Source organism: Lucilia sericata, unplaced genomic scaffold (genome assembly GCF_015586225.1).
Source record: "Lucilia sericata isolate MDLA Ls3-8-SP2 unplaced genomic scaffold, ASM1558622v1 Contig000510F_arrow, whole genome shotgun sequence".
Lineage (NCBI taxonomy): Eukaryota > Metazoa > Arthropoda > Insecta > Diptera > Calliphoridae > Lucilia > Lucilia sericata.
This window is the reverse complement of record NW_023994523.1, coordinates 193,303-213,667: the sequence shown is the minus strand read 5'-3', so window position 1 is coordinate 213,667 and position 20,365 is coordinate 193,303. Positions and strand designations below refer to the sequence as shown.

The window sequence follows — 20,365 nt, the reverse complement described above, 5'->3', positions numbered from 1 at the left end:
TAAAAAAATGAAATGAGGCAAATATTTAATAATTTTTTGTTTATTTATTTCATATCAACCATATAAAGCGATAGATATACAATTCTATAGGGATTCGAAACTGAAAGCAAACTATTATTAAGGGTATTCACAGTATATCAGTTTAGGTTGTTTATTTTAAATCCATACAATATTGTTGAAATTTTACTATAATTTGCAGATTTCTTTAGAAATACTTTTTTTTTAAAATAATTGCCAAGTATATCCTATATATTTGGTCAATTTGAATCTCCAAAACATAAACAATTAATTTATATGTTTGCTCGTTGGTCCCTCAGTCTGTTGTATGTTAATCATTTCATAAAAACATTTTTTACTAGTGTTCAATTAAACCCCAAACATTTGATGACGTTTATAAAGCAAACAGTAGGGTAGAAAATAATACAAATGAATAGTTTTGATTATATCTATAACCAAAAATTTCGCTTTTCATTTCAACAAATATGGAGAACCTGCTATTTTTCTGCTCAAACTGTAATAGTTTTTGTCTATATCTGTGAGAAGAGAATTTGCAATTAGATACTTGTAGGAATATTCTACAATTTTCTTTATGTTGATGGAAAATTTTCAATACAATTTGCAGTTTTAAATGAATTGACAAAGATTTTTTATGTGATTCGATTAATAGTTGTCAAGTTTGACAGACAGTCCGTGGCTATGTGTCAATACCATTAGTTAATTTGCTAGACCAATATAAAATTACTAATTAAATACAGAAATACAAAAAGTACACGGCAAAAAATTTGGAAGTTGTTGAAAGTGAGTGTTCTAGTTCAGTTCTAGATCAGTTCTAGTTCAGTTTTAGTTCAGTTTTAGTTCAGTTCTAGTTCAGTTCTAGTTCAGTTCTAGTTCAGTTCTAGTTCAGTTCTAGTTCAGTTCTAGTTCAGTTTTAGTTCAGTTCTAGTTCAGTTCTAGATCATTTCTAGTTCTGTTCTAGTTCAGTTCTATTTTAGTTCTAGTTCAATTATAGTTCAGTTCTAGTTCAGTTTTAAATCAGTTCTAGTTCAGTTTAAGTTCAGTTCTAGTTCAGATCTAGTTCAGTTCTAGTTCAATTCTAGTTCAGTTCTAGTTTAGTCCTAGTTCAGTTCTAGTTCAGTTCTATTTCAGTTCTAGTTCAGTTCTAGTTCAGTTCTAGTTCAGTTCTAGTTCAGTTCTAGTTCAGTTCTAGTTCTAGTTCAGTTCTAGTTCAGTTCTAGTTCAGTTCTAGTTCAGTTCTAGTTCAGTTCTAGTTCAGTTCTAGTTCAGTTCTAGTTCAGTTCTAGTTCAGTTCTAGTTCAGTTCTAGTTCAGTTCTAGTTCAGTTCTAGTTCAGTTCTAGTTCAGTTCTAGTTCAGTTCTAGTTTAATTCTAGTTGAATTCTAGTTCAGTGCTAGTTCAGTTCTAGTTCAGTTCTAATTCAGTTCTAGTTCTGTTCTAGTTCAGTTCTAGATCATTTCTAGTTCAGTTCTAGTTCAGTTCTAGTTCAGTTCTAGTTCAGTTCTAGTTCAGTTCTAGTTCACTTCTATTTCAATTCTAGTTTAATTCTAGTTTAATTCTAGTTGAATTCTAGTTCAGTTCTAGATCAGTTCTAATTCAGTTCTAGTTCTGTTCTAGTTCAGTTCTAGATCATTTCTAGTTTAGTTCTAGTTCAGTTCTAGTTCAGTTCTAGTTCAGTTCTAGTTCAGTTCTAGTTCAGTTCTAGTTGAGTTCTAGTTCAGTTCTAGTTCAGTTCTAGTTCAGTTCTAGTTCTAGTTCAGTTCTAGTTCAGTTTTAGTTCAGTTCTAGTTCAGTTCTAGTTTAGTTCTAGTTCAGTTCTAGTTCAATTCTAGTTCAGTTCTAGTTCAATTCTAGTTTAATTCTAGTTGAATTCTAGTTCAGTGCTAGTTCAGTTCTAGTTCAGTTCTAATTCAGTTCTAGTTCTGTTCTAGTTCAGTTCTAGATCATTTCTAGCTCAGTTCTAATTCAGTTCTAGTTCAGTTCTAGTTCAGTTCTAGTTCAGTTCTAGTTCAGTTCTAGTTCAGTTCTAGTTCAGTTCTAGTTCAGTTCTAGTTCAATTCTAGTTCAATTCTAGTTCAGTTCTAGTTCAGTTTTAGATCAGTTCTAGTTCAGTTTTAGTTAAGTTCTAGTTTAGATCTAGTTCATCTAGTTCAGTTCTAGTTCAATTCTAGTTTAATTCTAGTTCAATTCTAGTTCAGTTCTAGTTCAGTTCTTGCTCAGTTCTAGTTGAGTTTTACTTCATTTCTAGTTGAATTCTACTTCAGTTCTAGTTCAAATCTAGTTCAATTCTAGTTCAGTTTCAGTTCTAGTTGAATTCTAGTTCAGTTCTATTTTAGTTCTAATTCACTTTTAGTTCAGTTCTAGTTCAGCTGTAGCTTAGTTCTAGTTTAGTTCTAGTTCAATTCTAGTCCAGTTTTAGTTTAGTTGTAGTAGAATTCTAGTTCAATTCTAGTTCAGTTCTGGTTATGTTCTAGTTCAGTTCTATTTAAGTTCTAGTTCAGTTCTAGTTTAGTTCTATTTCAGTTCAGTTTTAGTTCTAGTTCACTTCTAGCTCAGTTTTAACTCTTTTTTATTTAATTTCTAGTTTATTTTTTGTACAGTTCTTCTTTAGAACTGCATCCTTTAAATAAAACCACATGTGTTATCAATTTTTTGACGGTAAAAGCGTTTATTTTTCGTATGCAGTCAAGCGATATGCAACTTCTATTTGAATGTTAGTTGTGTTGATTGATATTTTTCTGTTTCACTAAGAACATTAAATGCTTTAAAAGTGCAAAACATAAAATATAAAAAAATATAAATAAAAAAGTAATATAATAATAACAACAAAAATATGTATAAATAAGTTCTAAATATGTATATAATAAAAAATTAATACACAGTGAAATACATAAGCACCTTAAATTTACAAATAAAACTATAAACAAAAGTTGATATTTCAAATGTTTACAAAATTTTACATAAATAAAAAAATAATACAAGAATAATGGTTAATTATAAAATAATACATTAAAAATCACAATCATACATATAGGGTTATTTTTATAATGAAATTTTAAGCGGGAGTTTAAAATTACAATTTTTTTTTAATTTGAAAAGAAATAATTCAAGGATATTTTGTGACCTGTAGTAACAGCAAATATTTCTTCTCCCAAATAGTGGGTTGTCTTGTAAATTTCATTAATAACTCTTATCTTTTGCTAATTTTAAGTTCAAAAGTTTAAAATTGCTACTTAATTATCATTTAAGGAATGTATAGAATTAAAAATACAAATTTTCTTTGCTTTACTGCATTAATTATCCAAAAATTCCCATTCACTTGATGAACCAGTTGAAGATTCATTTTCCGATTTACCACTGGATGCTGGAGGGGGGAGATTCGTGTTAACAGTTAGTTTACTGAGTGGATCTCCAGCTTTTTTAAAATCCCATAAGAAACTATCAATTTCATAATTATTTTCTGGCAGAGTATTAATAAATTTTAAAGGTTTATTTGCCTCCTTTTCCTTCTGCTGTTTCAATGAATTATCTTCTAGCAAATTATTACTTTCTACTATATTGGTTGCTCTTAGAGTGTGGCAAATATCCTCTATAGGTTGACCATCGCTAAAATCAGTTATAGTTTGTTCTTCTATATAGTAAAGTTTTTTCTTGGGCGTTGTCTGTATGCTGCTGTCTTTAAAGATATTTTCTGTGGGATATACTGTGGCTAAAGGAGATATTTGTTGTGGTGGTTGGGGTGCTGGAGCTTGTGATAAATATTTAGATAGACGTAATTCTTCGTCGGTTATCGGCTGTAAAGATACTTCAGGCAGATCTAATTCTTCGGCTAATGTTTTGGCTTTTTCGGCTATAGTGTTTTTAAGAGTTGTAGGACTTAAAATATTTGGTAAGTGTTGGCTAAATGCTTCCTTAAGACTGAGACCCATGGTGGAAGAGGAATTGCTGAAATGAGGGTGAAATAAATCGAAATGTTTAATTCAGCAAGGAGAGATTTCTTTAGTAGATATTCGAATAATTCATTTCTTATTCGGTTTTAGTTCATGTTGAGTTCTAGTTCTGTTGTAATTCTGTTCTAGATCAGTTCTATTTCAAATCTAGTTCAGCTCTAGATCAGTTCTAGTTCAGTTCTAGTTCAGTTCTAGTTCAGTTCTAGTTCAGTTCTAGTTCAGTTCTTGTTCAGTTCTAGTTCAGTTCTAGTTCAGTTCTAGTTCAGTTCTAGTTCAGTTCTAGTTCAGTTCTAGTTCAGTTCTAGTTCAGTTCTAGTTCAGTTCTAGTTCAGTTCTAGTTCACTTCTAGTTCAGTTCTAGTTCAGCTCAAGTTCAGTTCTAGTTCAGTTCTAGTTCAGTTCTAGTTCAATTCTAGTTCATTTCTAGTTCAGTTCTAGTTCAGTTCAGTTCTAGTTCAGTTCTAGTTCAGTTCTAGTTCAGTTCTAGTTCAGTTCTAGTTCAGTTCTAGTTCAGTTCTAGTTCAGTTCTAGTTCAGTTCTAGTTCAGTTCTAGTTCAGTTCTAGTTCAGTTCTAGTTCAGTTCTAGTTCAGTTCTAGTTCAGTTCTAGTTCAGTTCTAGTTCAGTTCTAGTTCAGTTCTAGTTCAGTTCTAGTTCAGTTCTAGTTCAGTTCTAGTTCAGTTCTAGTTCAGTTCTAGTTCAGTTCTAGTTCAGTTCTAATTCAGTTCTAATTCAGTTCTAGTTCAGTTCTAGTTCAGTTCTAGTTCAGTTCTAGTTCAGTTCTAGTTCAGTTCTAGTTCAGTTCTAGTTCAGTTCTAGTTCAGTTCTAGTTCAGTTCTAGTTCAGTTCTAGTTCAGTTCTAGTTCAGTTCTAGTTCAGTTCTAGTTCAGTTCTAGTTCAGTTCTAGTTCAGTTCTAGTTCAGTTCTAGTTCAGTTCTAGTTCAGTTCTAGTTCAGTTCTAGTTCAGTTCTAGTTCAGTTCTAGTTCAGTTCTAGTTCAGTTCTAGTTCAGTTCTAGTTCAGTTCTAGTTCAGTTCTAGTTCAGTTCTAGTTCAGTTCTAGTTCAGTTCTAGTTCAGTTCTAGTTCAGTTCTAGTTCAGTTCTAGTTCAGTTCTAGTTCAGTTCTAGTTCAGTTCTAGTTCAGTTCTAGTTCAGTTCTAGTTCAGTTCTAGTTCAGTTCTAGTTCAGTTCTAGTTCAGTTCTAGTTCAGTTCTAGTTCAGTTCTAGTTCAGTTCTAGTTCAGTTCTAGTTCAGTTCTAGTTCAGTTCTAGTTCAGTTCTAGTTCAGTTCTAGTTCAGTTCTAGTTCAGTTCTAGTTCAGTTCTAGTTCAGTTCTAGTTCAGTTCTAATTCAGTTCTAATTCAGTTCTAGTTCAGTTCTAGTTCAGTTCTAGTTCAGTTCTAGTTCAGTTCTAGTTCAGTTCTAGTTCAGTTCTAGTTCAGTTCTAGTTCAGTTCTAGTTCAGTTCTAGTTCAGTTCTAGTTCAGTTCTAGTTCAGTTCTAGTCAGTTCTAGTTCAGTTCTAGTTCAGTTCTAGTTCAGTTCTAGTTCAGTTCTAGTTCAGTTCTAGTTCAGTTCTAGTCAGTTCTAGTTCAGTTCTAGTTCAGTTCTAGTTCAGTTCTAGTTCAGTTCTAGTTCAGTTCTAGTTCAGTTCTAGTTCAGTTCTAGTTCAGTTCTAGTCAGTAGTTCAGTTCTAGTTCAGTTCTAGTTCAGTTCTAGTTCAGTTCTAGTTCAGTTCTAGTTCAGTTCTAGTTCAGTTCTAGTTCAGTTCTAGTTCAGTTCTAGTTCAGTTCTAGTTCAGTTCTAGTTCTAGTTCAGTTCTAGTTCAGTTCTAGTTCAGTTCTAGTTCAGTTCTGGTTCGTTTTTAATTCAGTAGCTAGAGACAAAAATATAATTAACTCACCTTTCCTCCTTCTCTTTGCTACAGAAACTTGCCTCCATTTTAGTAGAGGTGGTAGTAAATTCCACTTTATTTTTATTATTATCTTCAGCCTCCCCCACCTCCTCCTTTTCATCTTGTACCACTGCATGACCAATTTCCACAATGCCTCCCTTTTGTTTTTGGTTATCTCTCGAGCTATTACGACTTTTATGACGTTTTTTGCGTGGATTTAATATACCACTATGATGTAAGATATCATCATCAAAGTCCATTTCAGAGATTTCCTTAAAGACCTCTAAACGTCTATTTTGTTCAGCTTTAGAAGATTCTACTGCTAATTCAATGGGTATTTGGAGATTTAAAGTTTCTATGGGTGGCAATTCAAAGCATTCTTCGGCATTTGTTACGGGCTGTTCCTCGGGTTCATATTCGACCGGAGCCTCAAAGGAACCACATATGGAGGAGCCCAGTATGGGTACAGGTGGTGGCAAGGAAGGGTTGTATATAATTTTGGCTGTAAAGGAAATTAACAATTAGCTTTTAAACTCTTATTTATTGGTTTACAGTTTTACCTGTCTTATTTGGTTTCTCGGGCATGGGTGCCAAACGCAGTAGCGAACGTTCACCCTCCAATACAAAAATCTCTTTATTCCATACACAAAAATCTATAATTTTACGAAAACCTTTGGCCACCGCCTCCACCCTTAAACGTTCTAAATTTAAAACATATAAAGCACGTTCATCGTGGGTCACTATTAAAGTATCTTCTCCTGCATACGAATAGATATTACGAAAATTCCTAACATCACCTATAGCCGGTAATTCTTCTTCCGTATGCATTGAGCTTGAAGTCATCATTGACTTATTATGCATAGAAAATTTTGGATTTAATATCGGTATTTCCCAAGTGGGACTTTGTGTAACAGCTTCACGAAACAATAAAGTCTTTTCCACATTACCCTCAGTATCGGCTAGCCAGAAACGTAAGTTAGGACGTCCGCATATTAAGCGAGGACGTTTGCCATTAACTGCTGACGAGGATTGTTTGAAAAATGTACCACCACAATCGACCAATTGTTTGCGATCCTTTTTGCCAATTTGTGTAACAATCCAATTATCATTTTTATTCGATTTTGCATTGCGATGACAAACTATGGAACGGTAAAGAGTTGACACTAGTAAATAGCCCTGGTGGGCGCTTAATTGAACGATTTCATAGGCCTCGTTTAAGATTTCAATTGATTTGCTAATGTGCTAAAGAATAAAATTGTAAATTACATCAATGAATACTGAAATATTTTGGTGCTAGTGTGAGAAAGATATTTCGTTAGTAAAGAGCCACTCCTTAAAGCATAAACTTCAATCTTAAGTTTACTTACCGCCTGATAATCAAACTCTGTCAGCACCACCACACCATTACGATCACCCGAATACAATTTCATGGCATTTTTAGACCACTCACAGCAACTTATAGCACTATGATGCAAATCCCTTATTGTATAACGTTCTATGGGCTTACTTTTAGTGCAAGGAGCAACCAAATTTAAATCAGGCGGCAATTCTTTTTGGATTTGAAAGACATTAACCTGACCACAAGAATTGCCAGCTGCCACCATATACTCCACTGAATCTACTATTTTTACACATGTTATGCGTGTTGTGGTCTAATAAAACAAAAAGACATTAAAAAGCTATAATAAAACCTATAAACAAATGAAAAACCCCCTTCAATCACAGCCCAGCGTGTGAGTCATATTATGGAGTGGGGTTTTTTTAAATTTTTTCCCTCTAAGGATCCATATTTTCTTTTAAAAATCCTACCTCCGCCTTCAATTTTTGTATATCACCATTCTGACGATTATACCAGAATACTATACCGGCATCAGTACCCAGGGCAAAAAACTCCTCCACTGCATCGATACATGTTATATTGAGATCCGCCGGAAATAGGCCACGATTTATACGTGTTGGTATGCGATCAAGTACATCTGTTAAAGGAGCCCATTCTCTTATAGAATACAGCTCTTTGGAATTCATATTCCTTTGTTTTATGTAAAATATTCCTTTTTTTTTTTTTTGTTTATTAGCAAATAAAATGTAATTTTTTTCTGGTGGAGGAGAAATTTGTGTTTTGCGAAAAAAAACTAGTTTGTCAACAAATAAAAGAAAATAAACAGATGTCAAGCCGGAGTGTTGCCGTATTTTGGGCGTTTGTTTGAAATAAAGTGGCAGCTTTATTATAAAAACCCCATAGGAAATTTGAGTTTTGTACTCTTGTTAGTTTAATGTATTTTTAACAGATCTTACAATTTTTAGACTTAATGGTTCTGGAAGGTTTCAATAAATTATCTTAAAAATAATCGAAGAATCGACTTTTGTCGGAAAAAGTCGAAGTCTAGTTTTTTGTCCTAACAAAGGAAAAAAGTCTTAAAAGTCGATAAATCTAACTTTTTAGGTTTTTCCAACAATTTAAATGATTAACTCATAATTAATTTTATTAATTGTTTCGCATTCAACTTTGTTTTGTTTATTTTTGAATCAATTCAAAATCAAAAAAAATTCATGACTTCAAAACAAATTTGAATCGATTTTCGATTTTGCCTGATACAGCAACAACCTTTAAGTTTTTTGTTAAATGTGTTTTATCAAGTTTTTTAGAAACTATTCAAATTTTTTTTTTACATTTTAAAATTTGTTGTTATCGATTTCGGTGCTACCATACAAATACGTCATCCAATCCACAGTACTTCGTACAAAACGCTACATGGCAATACCCTTTATAATCTGGCATCTCTACTTATAGAAAAAAACAGCTGGCAGCCAATTTTAGTAGTTTTAATTAATTTGTGTGTGAAATTATATCGTAAAATTGTAATTTTGTTAGAATTTTAATAAATTAACTAATAAAATTTACCTAAATCTCATAAAGTAAACCAGAGACTGGTAATATGAAGTGTTATTTTATATATAAAATAAAAATTTTAGGAAATATCTATTAAACTTTAGAAATTTTGTTAAAAAACAATAATATCGATTACTTCTTTATCTCACCTGCAGTTTTAGTGTGTGGTAGGCATACAAATATTACCCCCTTCTTCTCACTTCCAAGACTGTGTTGTGTTGACTGATTGCCGAACAAAGTTCAGACAATTTACAATTTAGTTCAAGATAATAATAATAGTTGAAAGTGAATAAACAAAATCGATATGTCGGAGAATGCCACAGCCAGCAATTTTCGCAGTCCCGTGGTGGCTGAACCTATTTTAATGCCCCCCACTATGGGTGCGGGTGGTGGTGATATGGGCATGTCTAGTTTGGGTTCAGATGCCATTTTGAGAACTCCCGCTGGTAATGTACGGTCTTTGGCAGCACCTCCTTTGCCCATGGCTCCCACTTCACAATATTCATCTGCCGGTATGGGTGGTGGTGCTTATGCTGGAGGTTATGGTGGCTACGGTGGGGGCTTTGGTAGTTATGGCGGAGGCTATGGTGGCTTTGGTTCCAGTTATGGTGCTGGTTATGGAGGTTTTGGTGGACTAGGAAGTTATGGCGGCTATGGTGGTGGCTATGGAGCTTATAACCGTTTTGGCATGTCTGGTGGTGGCATGAATCCTATGGATCCGGAGGCCCGTTTTATACAATTAGCAGAAGCTAGTTCAAGGCCTGCCTTTCAGAGCATAGAATCTTTAGTATCAGCTATTGGCAACATCGCTTCTATGTTGGATTCTACTTTCTTTGCCTTAACCAGCTCATTTAGAGCTATTCTGGGAGTAGCTGCCAATTTTGGACGTTTGAGAGGTGTGTTTGCACAATTTTGGTCTACTTTTGCCATATTCCGAGGTCTAACATGGATCTACAGAAAGTAAGTTTCAACACAAATATTTATAGATTTAAATAATTATTAAATATTTTATTTTAAAGAATTCTCTATTGGCTGCGCATCTCTAACTTGGACCCCTCCTCGGAGTCGTTTAAGAAAGCTTTTGCTGAAGCCTTGAATGAGTCTTCAAGCCAACAACAGGGTGCTCCCAAGCTGCCACGCAAAGGTCAATCTCCTTGGCCAGTTTTAGCTTTCCTTAGTTTCATATTTACGGCTCCTTATTTGATTATGAAACTATTGGGTACTGTTACCAATACTGCACAGGAAGAAGGTATGTTTTTATTCTAATAAAATAATAATAGGCTTTTTTGTTGGTTTCAAAGTGACAAAAAGATTATTGTTTATTTTTATCTGTTAACACAAATGCTGATAATAGATTAGATAAAACTTGTTTGCATATTTTGAGTTAATTGCTAAACCATGTATTAATTACTATTTTAGTAAGAATTTTTCGTCAAATATTTTTCAAAAACTAAATTTTTAAATTCAAAATTAAAATTCAAATATAAATAAAATCAAATTATAATCTAGCCTATAGACCACTTTATAGTCTAGTCTTTAGCCTAATATATAGCATAGTGTGGTCTATAGTCTAGTCTAGACTATTGTCTAGCCTATAGTCTCTTCCATGGTCTTGCCTATATTCTGGTCTACAGTCTAGCCTATAGTCTAGTCTACTGTATAAAGAGTGGTCCGAACTGCTTTTTGTCATTTTAAAATCATTGTAGAATTCATATTTTAAGTCGTATTAACTATTGACACAAGAATGACGGTGATTATCTCTACTTAATATACAATATATGGTTTATTTTCAATAGCGTTGCCATATTTTTATTTTTTGTCTCCTAACCTGCCTTTTTATTTTGATCACATATTTAATTAAGTGCTTTACAGAGGTTTCAAATTGTATTGAAACTTTTTTTAACATTTATTTACAAGTTAAAATGTCTTCAAAATTTTTAGTTATCTTCAACTAAAACTATCGTTTATTACTTCAGTTAGGGGCAAATAACAAGAGTAACCTCCTACGGTGAAAACTTACCTTAGTTCGATATCTTCATAAAAATGTTGAAATTTCTGTGAATTTTATACAGTTACATAGAGAGAATAGAGAGATCCAAAGTTATAATCAATTAAAAATTAAAAAAAAAAATCGGAACATGTTTTAGTCTTGTCCATAGTTTAGATTAGAATATAGTTTAGTCTATAGACTGGTCTATAGTCTAATCTTTAGTATAGTCTAGACTAAACTATAAACTAGCAAGACTAGACTATATATGTATATATATATATATATATATATATATAGACTAGACTAGACTATAGAGAAGACAATAGACTACACCATAAACTACACTATAAACTAGATTAGACTATAGACTAGACTATATATATGCTAGACTATAGACTAGACTATAGAATATACAATAGACTAGACTGTAAATTAGACTGTAGACTGGACTAGTCTATAGTCCACTATAGACTACACTATAGACTAGACTATAGATTAGGCTATAGACTAGACTATAAACTAGACTATAAACTAGACTATAGACTAGACTGCAGAATAGACTATAAACTAGACTACAGAATAGATTATAGAATAGACTATAGACTAGGCTATAGACTAGATCAGACTATATACTAGACTATAGACTTGACTATAGACTAGACTATAGATTAGACTATAGACTAGACTATAGACTAGACTATAGACTATACTATAGACTAGACTATAGACTAGACTATAGACTATACTGTAGACTAGACCATAAACTAGACTATAGGCTAGACTGTAGAATAGACAATAGACTAGACTATAAACTAGAATATAGACTAAACTATAGACTATACTGTAGAATTGACAACAGACTAGACTATAGACTAGGCTATAGAATAGCCCATAGACTACAAACTAGACTGTAGACCAGATTATAAACTAGACTATAGTCTTGAGTTTAGACTATAGACTAGACTATAGACTAGACTATAGACTAGACTATAGACTAGACTATAGACTAGACTATAGACTAGACTATAGACTAGCCTATAGAGTAGCCTATAGACTAGACTATAGACTAGACTATAGACTAGCCTATAGACTAGACTATAAACTGACTGCACTATAGACTAGACTATACTTAGACTAGACTATAAACTAGACTATAGACTAGACTATAGACTAGACTATAGACTAGACTATAGACTATACTATAGACTAGACTGTAGACTAGACTATAGACTAGACTATAGACTATACTATAGACTAGACTGTAGACTAGACTATAGACTAGACTATAGAATATACTATAGAATAGACTATAGACTATATATACAGTCTAGTCTATAGTATAGTCTATAGTCTAGACCTATAGACTAGTTCAGTCTATAGTCTAGTGTATAGTCCAGTCTATAGTCTAGTCTATAGTCTAGACTAGACTAGTCTATAGTCTATTCTATAGTCTATTCTATAGTCTAGTCTATAGTCTAGTCTACAGTCTAGTCTATAGTATAGTCTATAGTCTAGTCTATAGTCTAGTCTATAGTCTAGTCTATAGTCTATTCTATAGTCTAGACCTATAGACTAGTTCAGTCTATAGTCTAGTGTATAGACTAGACTATAGACTAGACTATAGACTAGACTATAGACTAGACTATAGACTAGACTATAGACTAGACTATAGACTAGACTATAGACTAGCATATAGGCTAACCTATAGACTAGACTATAGACTAGCCTATAGACTAGACTATAGACTAGACTATAGACTAGACTATAGACTAGACTATAGACTAGACTATAGACTAGACTATAGACTAGACTATAGACTAGACTATAGACTAGACTATAGACTAGACTATAGACTAGACTATAGACTAGACTATAGACTAGACTATAGACTAGACTATAGACTAGACTATGGACTAGACTATGGACTAGACTATGGACTAGACTATAGACTAGACTATAGACTAGACTATAGACTAGACTATAGACTAGACTATAGACTAGACTATAGACTAGACTATAGACTAGACTATAGACTAGACTATAGACTATACTATAGATTAGACTGTAGACTAGACTATAGACTAGACTATAGACTAGGATATAGACTAGACTATGGCCTAGACTATAGATTAGACTATAGACTAGACTATAGACTAGACTATAGATATATAGTCTATAGTCTATTCTATAGTCTAGACCTATTGACTAGTTCAGTCTATAGTCTAGTGTATAGTCCAGTCTATAGCCTAATATATAGTCCAGTCTATAGTCTAGTCTATAGTCTAGTCTATATTCTAGTCTATAGTCTAGTCTATAGTCTACTCTATAGTCTACTCTATAGTCGAGTCTATAGTCGAGTCTATAGTCTAGTCTATAGTCTAGTCTATAGTCTAGTCTATAGTCTAGTCTATAGTCTAGTCTATAGTCTAGTCTATAGTCTAGTCTATAGTCTAGTCTATAGTCTAGTCTATAGTCTAGTCTATAGTCTAGTCTATAGTCTAGTCTATAGTCTAGTCTATAGTCTAGTCTATAGTCTAGTCTATAGTCTAGTCTATAGTCTAGTCTATAGTCTAGTCTATAGTCTAGTCTATAGTCTAGTCTATAGTCTAGTCTATAGTCTAGTCTATAGTCTAGTCTATAGTCTAGTCTATAGTCTAGTCTAGTCTATAGTCTAGTCTATAGTCTAGTCTATAGTCTAGTCTATAGTCTAGTCTATAGTCTAGTCTATAGTCTAGTCTATAGTCTAGTCTATAGTCTAGTCTATAGTCTAGTCTATAGTCTAGTCTATAGTCTAGTCTGTAGTCTAGTCTATAGTCTAGTCTAGTCTGTAGTCTAGTCTATAGTCTAGTCTATAGTCTAGTCTAGTCTATAGTCTAGTCTAGTCTATAGTCTAGTCTATAGTCTAGTCTATAGTCTAGTCTATAGTCTAGTCTATAGTCTAGTCTATAGTGTAGTCTATAGTGTAGTCTATAGTCTAGTCTATAGTCTAGTCAATAGTCTAGTCTATAGTCTAGTCTATAGTCTAGTCTATAGTCTAGTCTATAGTCTAGTCTATAGTCTAGTCTATAGTCTAGTCTATAGTCTAGTCTATAGTGTAGTCTATAGTGTAGTCTATAGTCTAGTCTATAGTCTAGTCAATAGTCTAGTCTATAGTCTAGTCTAGTCTATAGTCTAGTCTATAGTCTAGTCTATAGTCTAGTCTATAGTCTAGTCTATAGTCTAGTCTATAGTCTAGTCTATAGTCTAGTCTATAGTCTAGTCTATAGTCTAGTCTATAGTCTAGTCTATAGTCTAGTCTATAGTCTAGTCTATAGTCTAGTCTATAGTCTAGTCTATAGTCTAGTCTATAGTCTAGTCTATATTCTAGTCTATAGTCTAGTCTATAGTCTAGTCTATAGTCTAGTCTATAGTCTAGTCTATAGTCTAGTCTGTAGTCTAGTCTATAGTCTAGTCTAGTCTATAGTCTAGTCTATAGTCTAGTCTATAGTCTAGTCTATAGTCTAGTCTATAGTGTAGTCTATAGTGTAGTCTATAGTCTAGTCTATAGTCTAGTCAATAGTCTAGTCTATAGTCTAGTCTAGTCTATAGTCTAGTCTAGTCTATAGTCTAGTCTAGTCTAGTCTAGTCTAGTCTATAGTCTAGTCTAGTCTATAGTCTAGTCTAGTCTATAGTCTAGTCTAGTCTATAGTCTAGTCTAGTCTATAGTCTAGTCTATAGTCTAGTCTATAGTCTAGTCTATAGTCTAGTCTAGTCTATAGTCTAGTCTATAGTCTAGTCTATAGTCTAGTCTATAGTCTAGTCTAGTCTATAGTCTAATCTATAGTATAATCTATAGTCTAGTCTATAGTTAATTTAATTTTTATTTTTATATTTTTCCTTCTTCCAGCTCGCAATCCCAGCAAATGGGTGCAACCCATAGAATCCGCGGCTCTTTATGATTTCCAAGCTAGAAATCCGTCGGAGCTCAGCATACGTGCCGGTCAACGTGTTGTCATAGCTCCAAAAGAAATTCAAAACACACTGGCTTTACTTAACACCGGTTGGGCCATGGCCACTACTGATGGACAAATGACTGGCATAATTCCCATAAATTATGTAAAATCACCACAGCAGATGAGACAGGAGCAATTATCGAAACCAGCTATGGATATACATCATGCCAACAATACGCCCATTCATGTACCCATCTCACAAGTAGATGCTCCTCAGCCTAGTTTAATGAATTTATCCACTTCAGCATTTGCCGCGCCTCCAGCTGCTACAGCATCCAACATTCCTGATTTTGATATAGCACCACAGCCGGTGGGACCACCTAATACTGCAAATGTAGTCCTTCAAAATGGGATTTAAATGTTGAATAGCTAATAGGTACAAAGGTGTCCTTTTACTGTACACAGTCACACCAGGCCTTGTTTAAAATGGTTTTCATTCAGGTTTTTCTTTTAAATATTTACAAAATAATAATTTAGTTTTTAAGTTTTTTCAACTTTTTTTTCGCCTTAAAGCTTTTACGTTCATTCTGGGGCTTTTTTGTAAGAAACTATATTATTAAGGTTATTATTGTGTACAATTTTAATAAAAATCAGTAGTATTGAATTATATATAAATATTTAGTTTTTATGTTTTTTTTATAGAAATTAGCTTTAAAATTATAATCCAAATTTTTCTAAAATAATTTTTAAGTCGAAAATTATATATTAAAAAAAATCAAAGAACATAAATAAAAAAGTGATGAATAAAACGTGATTAAATTTTCTTCTAAAAACTTTTAAAATAAAAATTAAATTTTGTGGAGTTCTTTTTTGCAGAAAGTAATAAATTGGGGATGAATAAAGGAAAAGAACTATAGACTACTGTACAGACCATATAGGCTAGACTATAAACTAGACTACATTCCAAACTATAGACTAGACCACACTATAGCCTATAGTTCAGATTATAGACTATAGTCCAGAAAATAGAATATAGTCCAGACTATAGACTATAGTACAGAATATAGACTATAGTCCACACTATAGCCTATAGTCCAGACTATAGTCCACACTATAGCCCAGACAATAGAATATAGTCCAGACTATAGACTATAGTCCAGAGAATAGAATATAGTCCAGACTATAGACTATAGTCCAGACTATAGACTATAGACTAGACTATAGACCCGAATATAGACTATAATCCTGACTATAGTCCAGACTATAGACTATTGTCCAGATTGTAGACTATTGTCCAGACTATAGACTATTGTCCAGATTGTAGACTATTGTCCAGATTGTAGACTATAGTCCAGACAATAGAATATAGTCCAGACTATAGTCCAGACAATAGAATATAGTCCAGACAATAGACTATAGTCCAGACTATAGACTATAGTCCAGACAATAGACTATAGTCCAGACTATAGTCCAGACAATAGACTATAGTCCAGACAATAGACTATAGTCCAGACAATAGACTATAGTCCAGACTATAGACTATAGTCCAGACCATAGACTATAGTCCAGACCATAGACTAGACTATAGACCCGACTATAGACTATAATCCTGACTATAGTCCAGACTATAGACTATAGTCCAGACTATAGACTGTAGTCCAGACTATAGACTATAGTCCAGACTATAGACTATAGTCCAGACTATAGACTATAGTCCAGACTATAGACTATAGTCCAGACTATAGACTATAGTCCAGACTATAGACTATAGTCCAGACTATAGACTATAGTCCAGACTATAGACTATAGTCCAGACTATAGACTATAGTCCAGACTATAGACTATAGTCCAGACTATAGACTGTAGTCCAGACTATAGACTATAGTCCAGACTATAGACTAATAGTCCAGACTATAGACTAGTCCAGACTATAGACTATAGTCCAGACTATAGACTATAGTCCAGACTATAGACTATAGTCCAGACTATAGACTATAGTCCAGACTATAGACTATAGTCCAGACTATAGACTATAGTCCAGACTATAGACTATAGTCCAGACTATAGACTATAGTCCAGACTATAGACTATAGTCCAGACTATAGACTATAGTCCAGACTATAGACTATAGTCCAGACTATAGACTATAGTCCAGACTATAGACTATAGTCCAGACTATAGACTATAGTCCAGACTAGTCTATAGTCTAGTCTATAGTCTAGTCTATAGTCTAGTCTATAGTCTAGTCTATAGTCTAGTCTATAGTCTGGACTATAGTCTAGTCTATAGTCTGGACTATAGTCTAGTCTATAGTCTGGACTATAGTCTAGTCTATAGTCTGGACTATAGTCTAGTCTATAGTCTGGACTATAGTCTAGTCTATAGTCTGGACTATAGTCTAGTCTATAGTCTGGACTATAGTCTATAGTCTGGACTATAGTCTTTAGTCTGGACTATAGTCTATAGTCTGGACTATAGTCTTTAGTCTGGACTATAGTCTATAGTCTGGACTATAGTCTATAGTCTGGACTATAGTCTATAGTTTGGACTATAGTCTATAGTCTGGACTATAGTCTATAGTCTGGACTATAGTCTATAGTCTGGACTATAGTCTATAGTCTGGACTATAGTCTATAGTCTGGACTATAGTCTATAATCTGGACTATAGTCTATAGTCTGGACTATAGTCTATAGTCTGGACTATAGTCTATAGTCTGGACTATAGTCTATAGTCTGGACTATAGTCTATAGTCTGGACTATAGTCTATAGTCTGGACTATAGTCTATAGTCTGGACTATAGTCTATAGTCTGGACTATAGTCTATAGTCTGGACTATAGTCTATAGTCTGGACTATAGTCTATAGTTGGACTATAGTCTATAGTCTGGACTATAGTCTATAGTCTGGACTATAGTCTATAGTCTGGACTATAGTCTATAGTCTGGACTATAGTCTATAGTCTGGACTATAGTCTATAGTCTGGACTATAGTCTATAGTCTGGACTATAGTCTATAGTCTGGACTATAGTCTATAGTCTGGACTATAGTCTATAGTCTGGACTATAGTCTATAGTCTGGACTTTAGTCTATAGTCTGGACTATAGTCTATAGTCTGGACTATAGTCTATAGTCTGGACTATAGTCTATAGTCTGGACTATAGTCTATAGTCTGGACTATAGTCTATAGTCTGGACTATAGTCTATAGTCTGGACTATAGTCTATAGTCTGGACTATAGTCTATAGTCTGGACTATAGTCTATAGTCTGGACTATAGTCTATAGTCTGGACTATAGTCTATAGTCTGGACTACAGTCTATAGTCTGGACTATAGTCTATAGTCTGGACTATAGTCAGGATTATAGTCTATAGTCGGGTCTATAGTCTAGTCTATGGTCTGGACTATAGTCTATACTCTGGACTATAGTCTATGGTCTGGACTATAGTCTATAGTCTGGACTATAGTCTATTGTCTGGACTATAGTCTATTGTCTGGACTATAGTCTATTGTCTGGACTATAGTCTATAGTCTGGACTATAGTCTATTGTCTGGACTATAGTCTATTGTCTGGACTATAGTCTATAGTCTGGACTATAGTCTACGGTCTGGACTATAGTCTACAATCTGGACAATAGTCTACAATCTGGACAATAGTCTATAGTCTGGACAATAGTCTACAGTCTGGACTATAGTCTAGTCTATAGTCTGGACTATAGTCTAGTTTATAGTCTGGACTATAGTCTAGTCTATAGTCTGGACTATAGTTTTTTTTTTTTTTTTGTCTGGACTATAGTCTAGTCTGTAGTCTGGACTGTAGTCTAGTCTATATTATAGTCTATAGTCTGTACTATAGTCTAGACTATAGTCTGGAATATATTCTAGGCTATAGTCTGGATTATAGTCGAGTCTATAGTCAAAAGTCTCTACTATACTCTTCTCCATCGTTTGGACTATAGTCAAGCTATAGTTTTGACTATAGTCCATTCGAAAGTATTAATTACTTTTTATTGCACTCCTGTTTTTATTGAAACTTTAGCGAGTTTGTCTTTTTTAATTTGCTTTTTTATATATAATTTTTATTTGTTTTTTTTTTTAAATTTTGTTTTTTAATTTATCTCTCAATACCTTGTATTTAATTCTTAAATTGTTTTGTTTGATTTTCCCATTTAGTTTTTTGTTTTAAATGTTTTACAACTATATTTTGTTTTTGTTTAATTTTAATAATTATTTGTATTTTTTTTTTTTTCTTTTTTTTAATTTACTTTCTCTTTACTAAACTTAAATTATTAAATTTAGTATTTTGTTTTTGTTGTTTATTTGCTTACAATTAGAAAAAAATATGTTTTGTTTGTAATTATTTAAATTTAAGTTGATAAATCTTGTTGCTGTTTTTTTTAAGTTACTTAAAAAATATTTATATTTTAGATTTAATAGTTTTTGTTTTTTTATATTTTTGTGTTTTTTTTTTTTATTATAAAGTTTTTTAATTTTATTTAAAAAGGGGATATATTTTTTGTTAAGAGTGATTTTGTTTAATTTTTATTAAATAAAGAAAAATTATTAACAAAAACATATTTTATATGTTTTAAAATAATATATTTGTAACTTTTATGTTTTAACTTTAAATTTAACTTAACGGTTTGAAAGATAGACTTCAAAATCGTTGTTATAAGCGAAATGTATGGGACCTGTTATAACTTCGCCGCAGAATTTGTATAATTTTCGACCTGGACTATAGACTACTCTATAGTCTGGACTATAGACTAATCTATAGTCTGGACTATAGACTAATCTATAGTCTGGACTATAGACTAATCTATAGTCTGGACTATAGACTAATCTATAGTCTGGACTATAGACTACTCTATAGTCTGGACTATAGACTACTCTATAGTCTGGACTATAGACTACTCTATAGTCTGGACTATAGACTACTCTATAGTCTGGACTATAGACTACTCTATAGTCTGGACTATAGACTACTCTATAGTCTGGACTATAGACTACTCTATAGTCTGGACTATAGACTACTCTATAGTCTTGACTATAGACTACTCTATAGTCTGGACTATAGACTACTCTATAGTCTGGACTATAGACTACTCTATAGTCTGGACTATAGACTACTCTATAGTCTGGACTATAGACTACTCTATAGTCTGGACTATAGACTACTCTATAGTCTGTACTATAGACTACTCTATAGTCTGGACTATAGACTACTCTATAGTCTGGACTATAGACTACTCTATAGTCTGGACTATAGACTACTCTATAGTCTGGACTATAGACTACTCTATAGTCTGCACTATAGACTACTCTATAGTCTGGACTATAGACTACTCTATAGTCGGGACTATAGACTACTCTATAGTCTGGACTATAGACTACTCTATAGTCTGGACTATAGACTACTCTATAGTCGGGACTATAGACTACTCTATAGTCTGGACTATAGACTACTCTATAGTCGGGACTATAGACTACTCTATAGTCTGGACTATAGACTACTCTATAGTCTGCACTATAGACTACTCTATAGTCTGGACAATAGACTACTCTATAGTCTGGACAATAGACTACTCTATAGTCTGGACAATAGACTACTCTATAGTCTGAACAATAGACTACTCTATAGTCTGGACAATAGACTACTCTATAGTCTGGACTATAGACTAGTCTATAGTCGGGACTATAGACTAC

At 33.1% G+C, this 20,365-nt stretch overlaps 2 protein-coding genes across 2 annotated transcripts; one reads left to right on the top strand and one right to left on the bottom strand.

Annotated features, from left to right (window-relative positions):
* Window positions 1-2,655: 2,655 nt before the first annotated feature.
* On the bottom strand, window positions 2,656-8,002 carry LOC119605684 (WD repeat-containing protein CG11141). The gene is made up of 5 exons (XM_037958943.1): window positions 7,661-8,002; window positions 7,219-7,503; window positions 6,412-7,093; window positions 5,861-6,353; window positions 2,656-3,959 (listed from the first exon to the last, which is right to left on the bottom strand). The coding sequence occupies exons 1-5, from the start codon at window positions 7,874-7,876 to the stop codon at window positions 3,308-3,310; spliced, it is 2,328 nt and encodes a 775-aa protein (XP_037814871.1). The 5' UTR covers window positions 7,877-8,002; the 3' UTR covers window positions 2,656-3,307.
* A 624-nt stretch (window positions 8,003-8,626) lies between these two features.
* Window positions 8,627-15,506, top strand: LOC119605690 (probable peroxisomal membrane protein PEX13). The gene is made up of 4 exons (XM_037958953.1): window positions 8,627-8,782; window positions 8,897-9,701; window positions 9,761-9,990; window positions 14,618-15,506. The coding sequence occupies exons 2-4, from the start codon at window positions 9,046-9,048 to the stop codon at window positions 15,079-15,081; spliced, it is 1,350 nt and encodes a 449-aa protein (XP_037814881.1). The 5' UTR covers window positions 8,627-8,782; window positions 8,897-9,045; the 3' UTR covers window positions 15,082-15,506.
* Window positions 15,507-20,365: the final 4,859 nt, after the last annotated feature.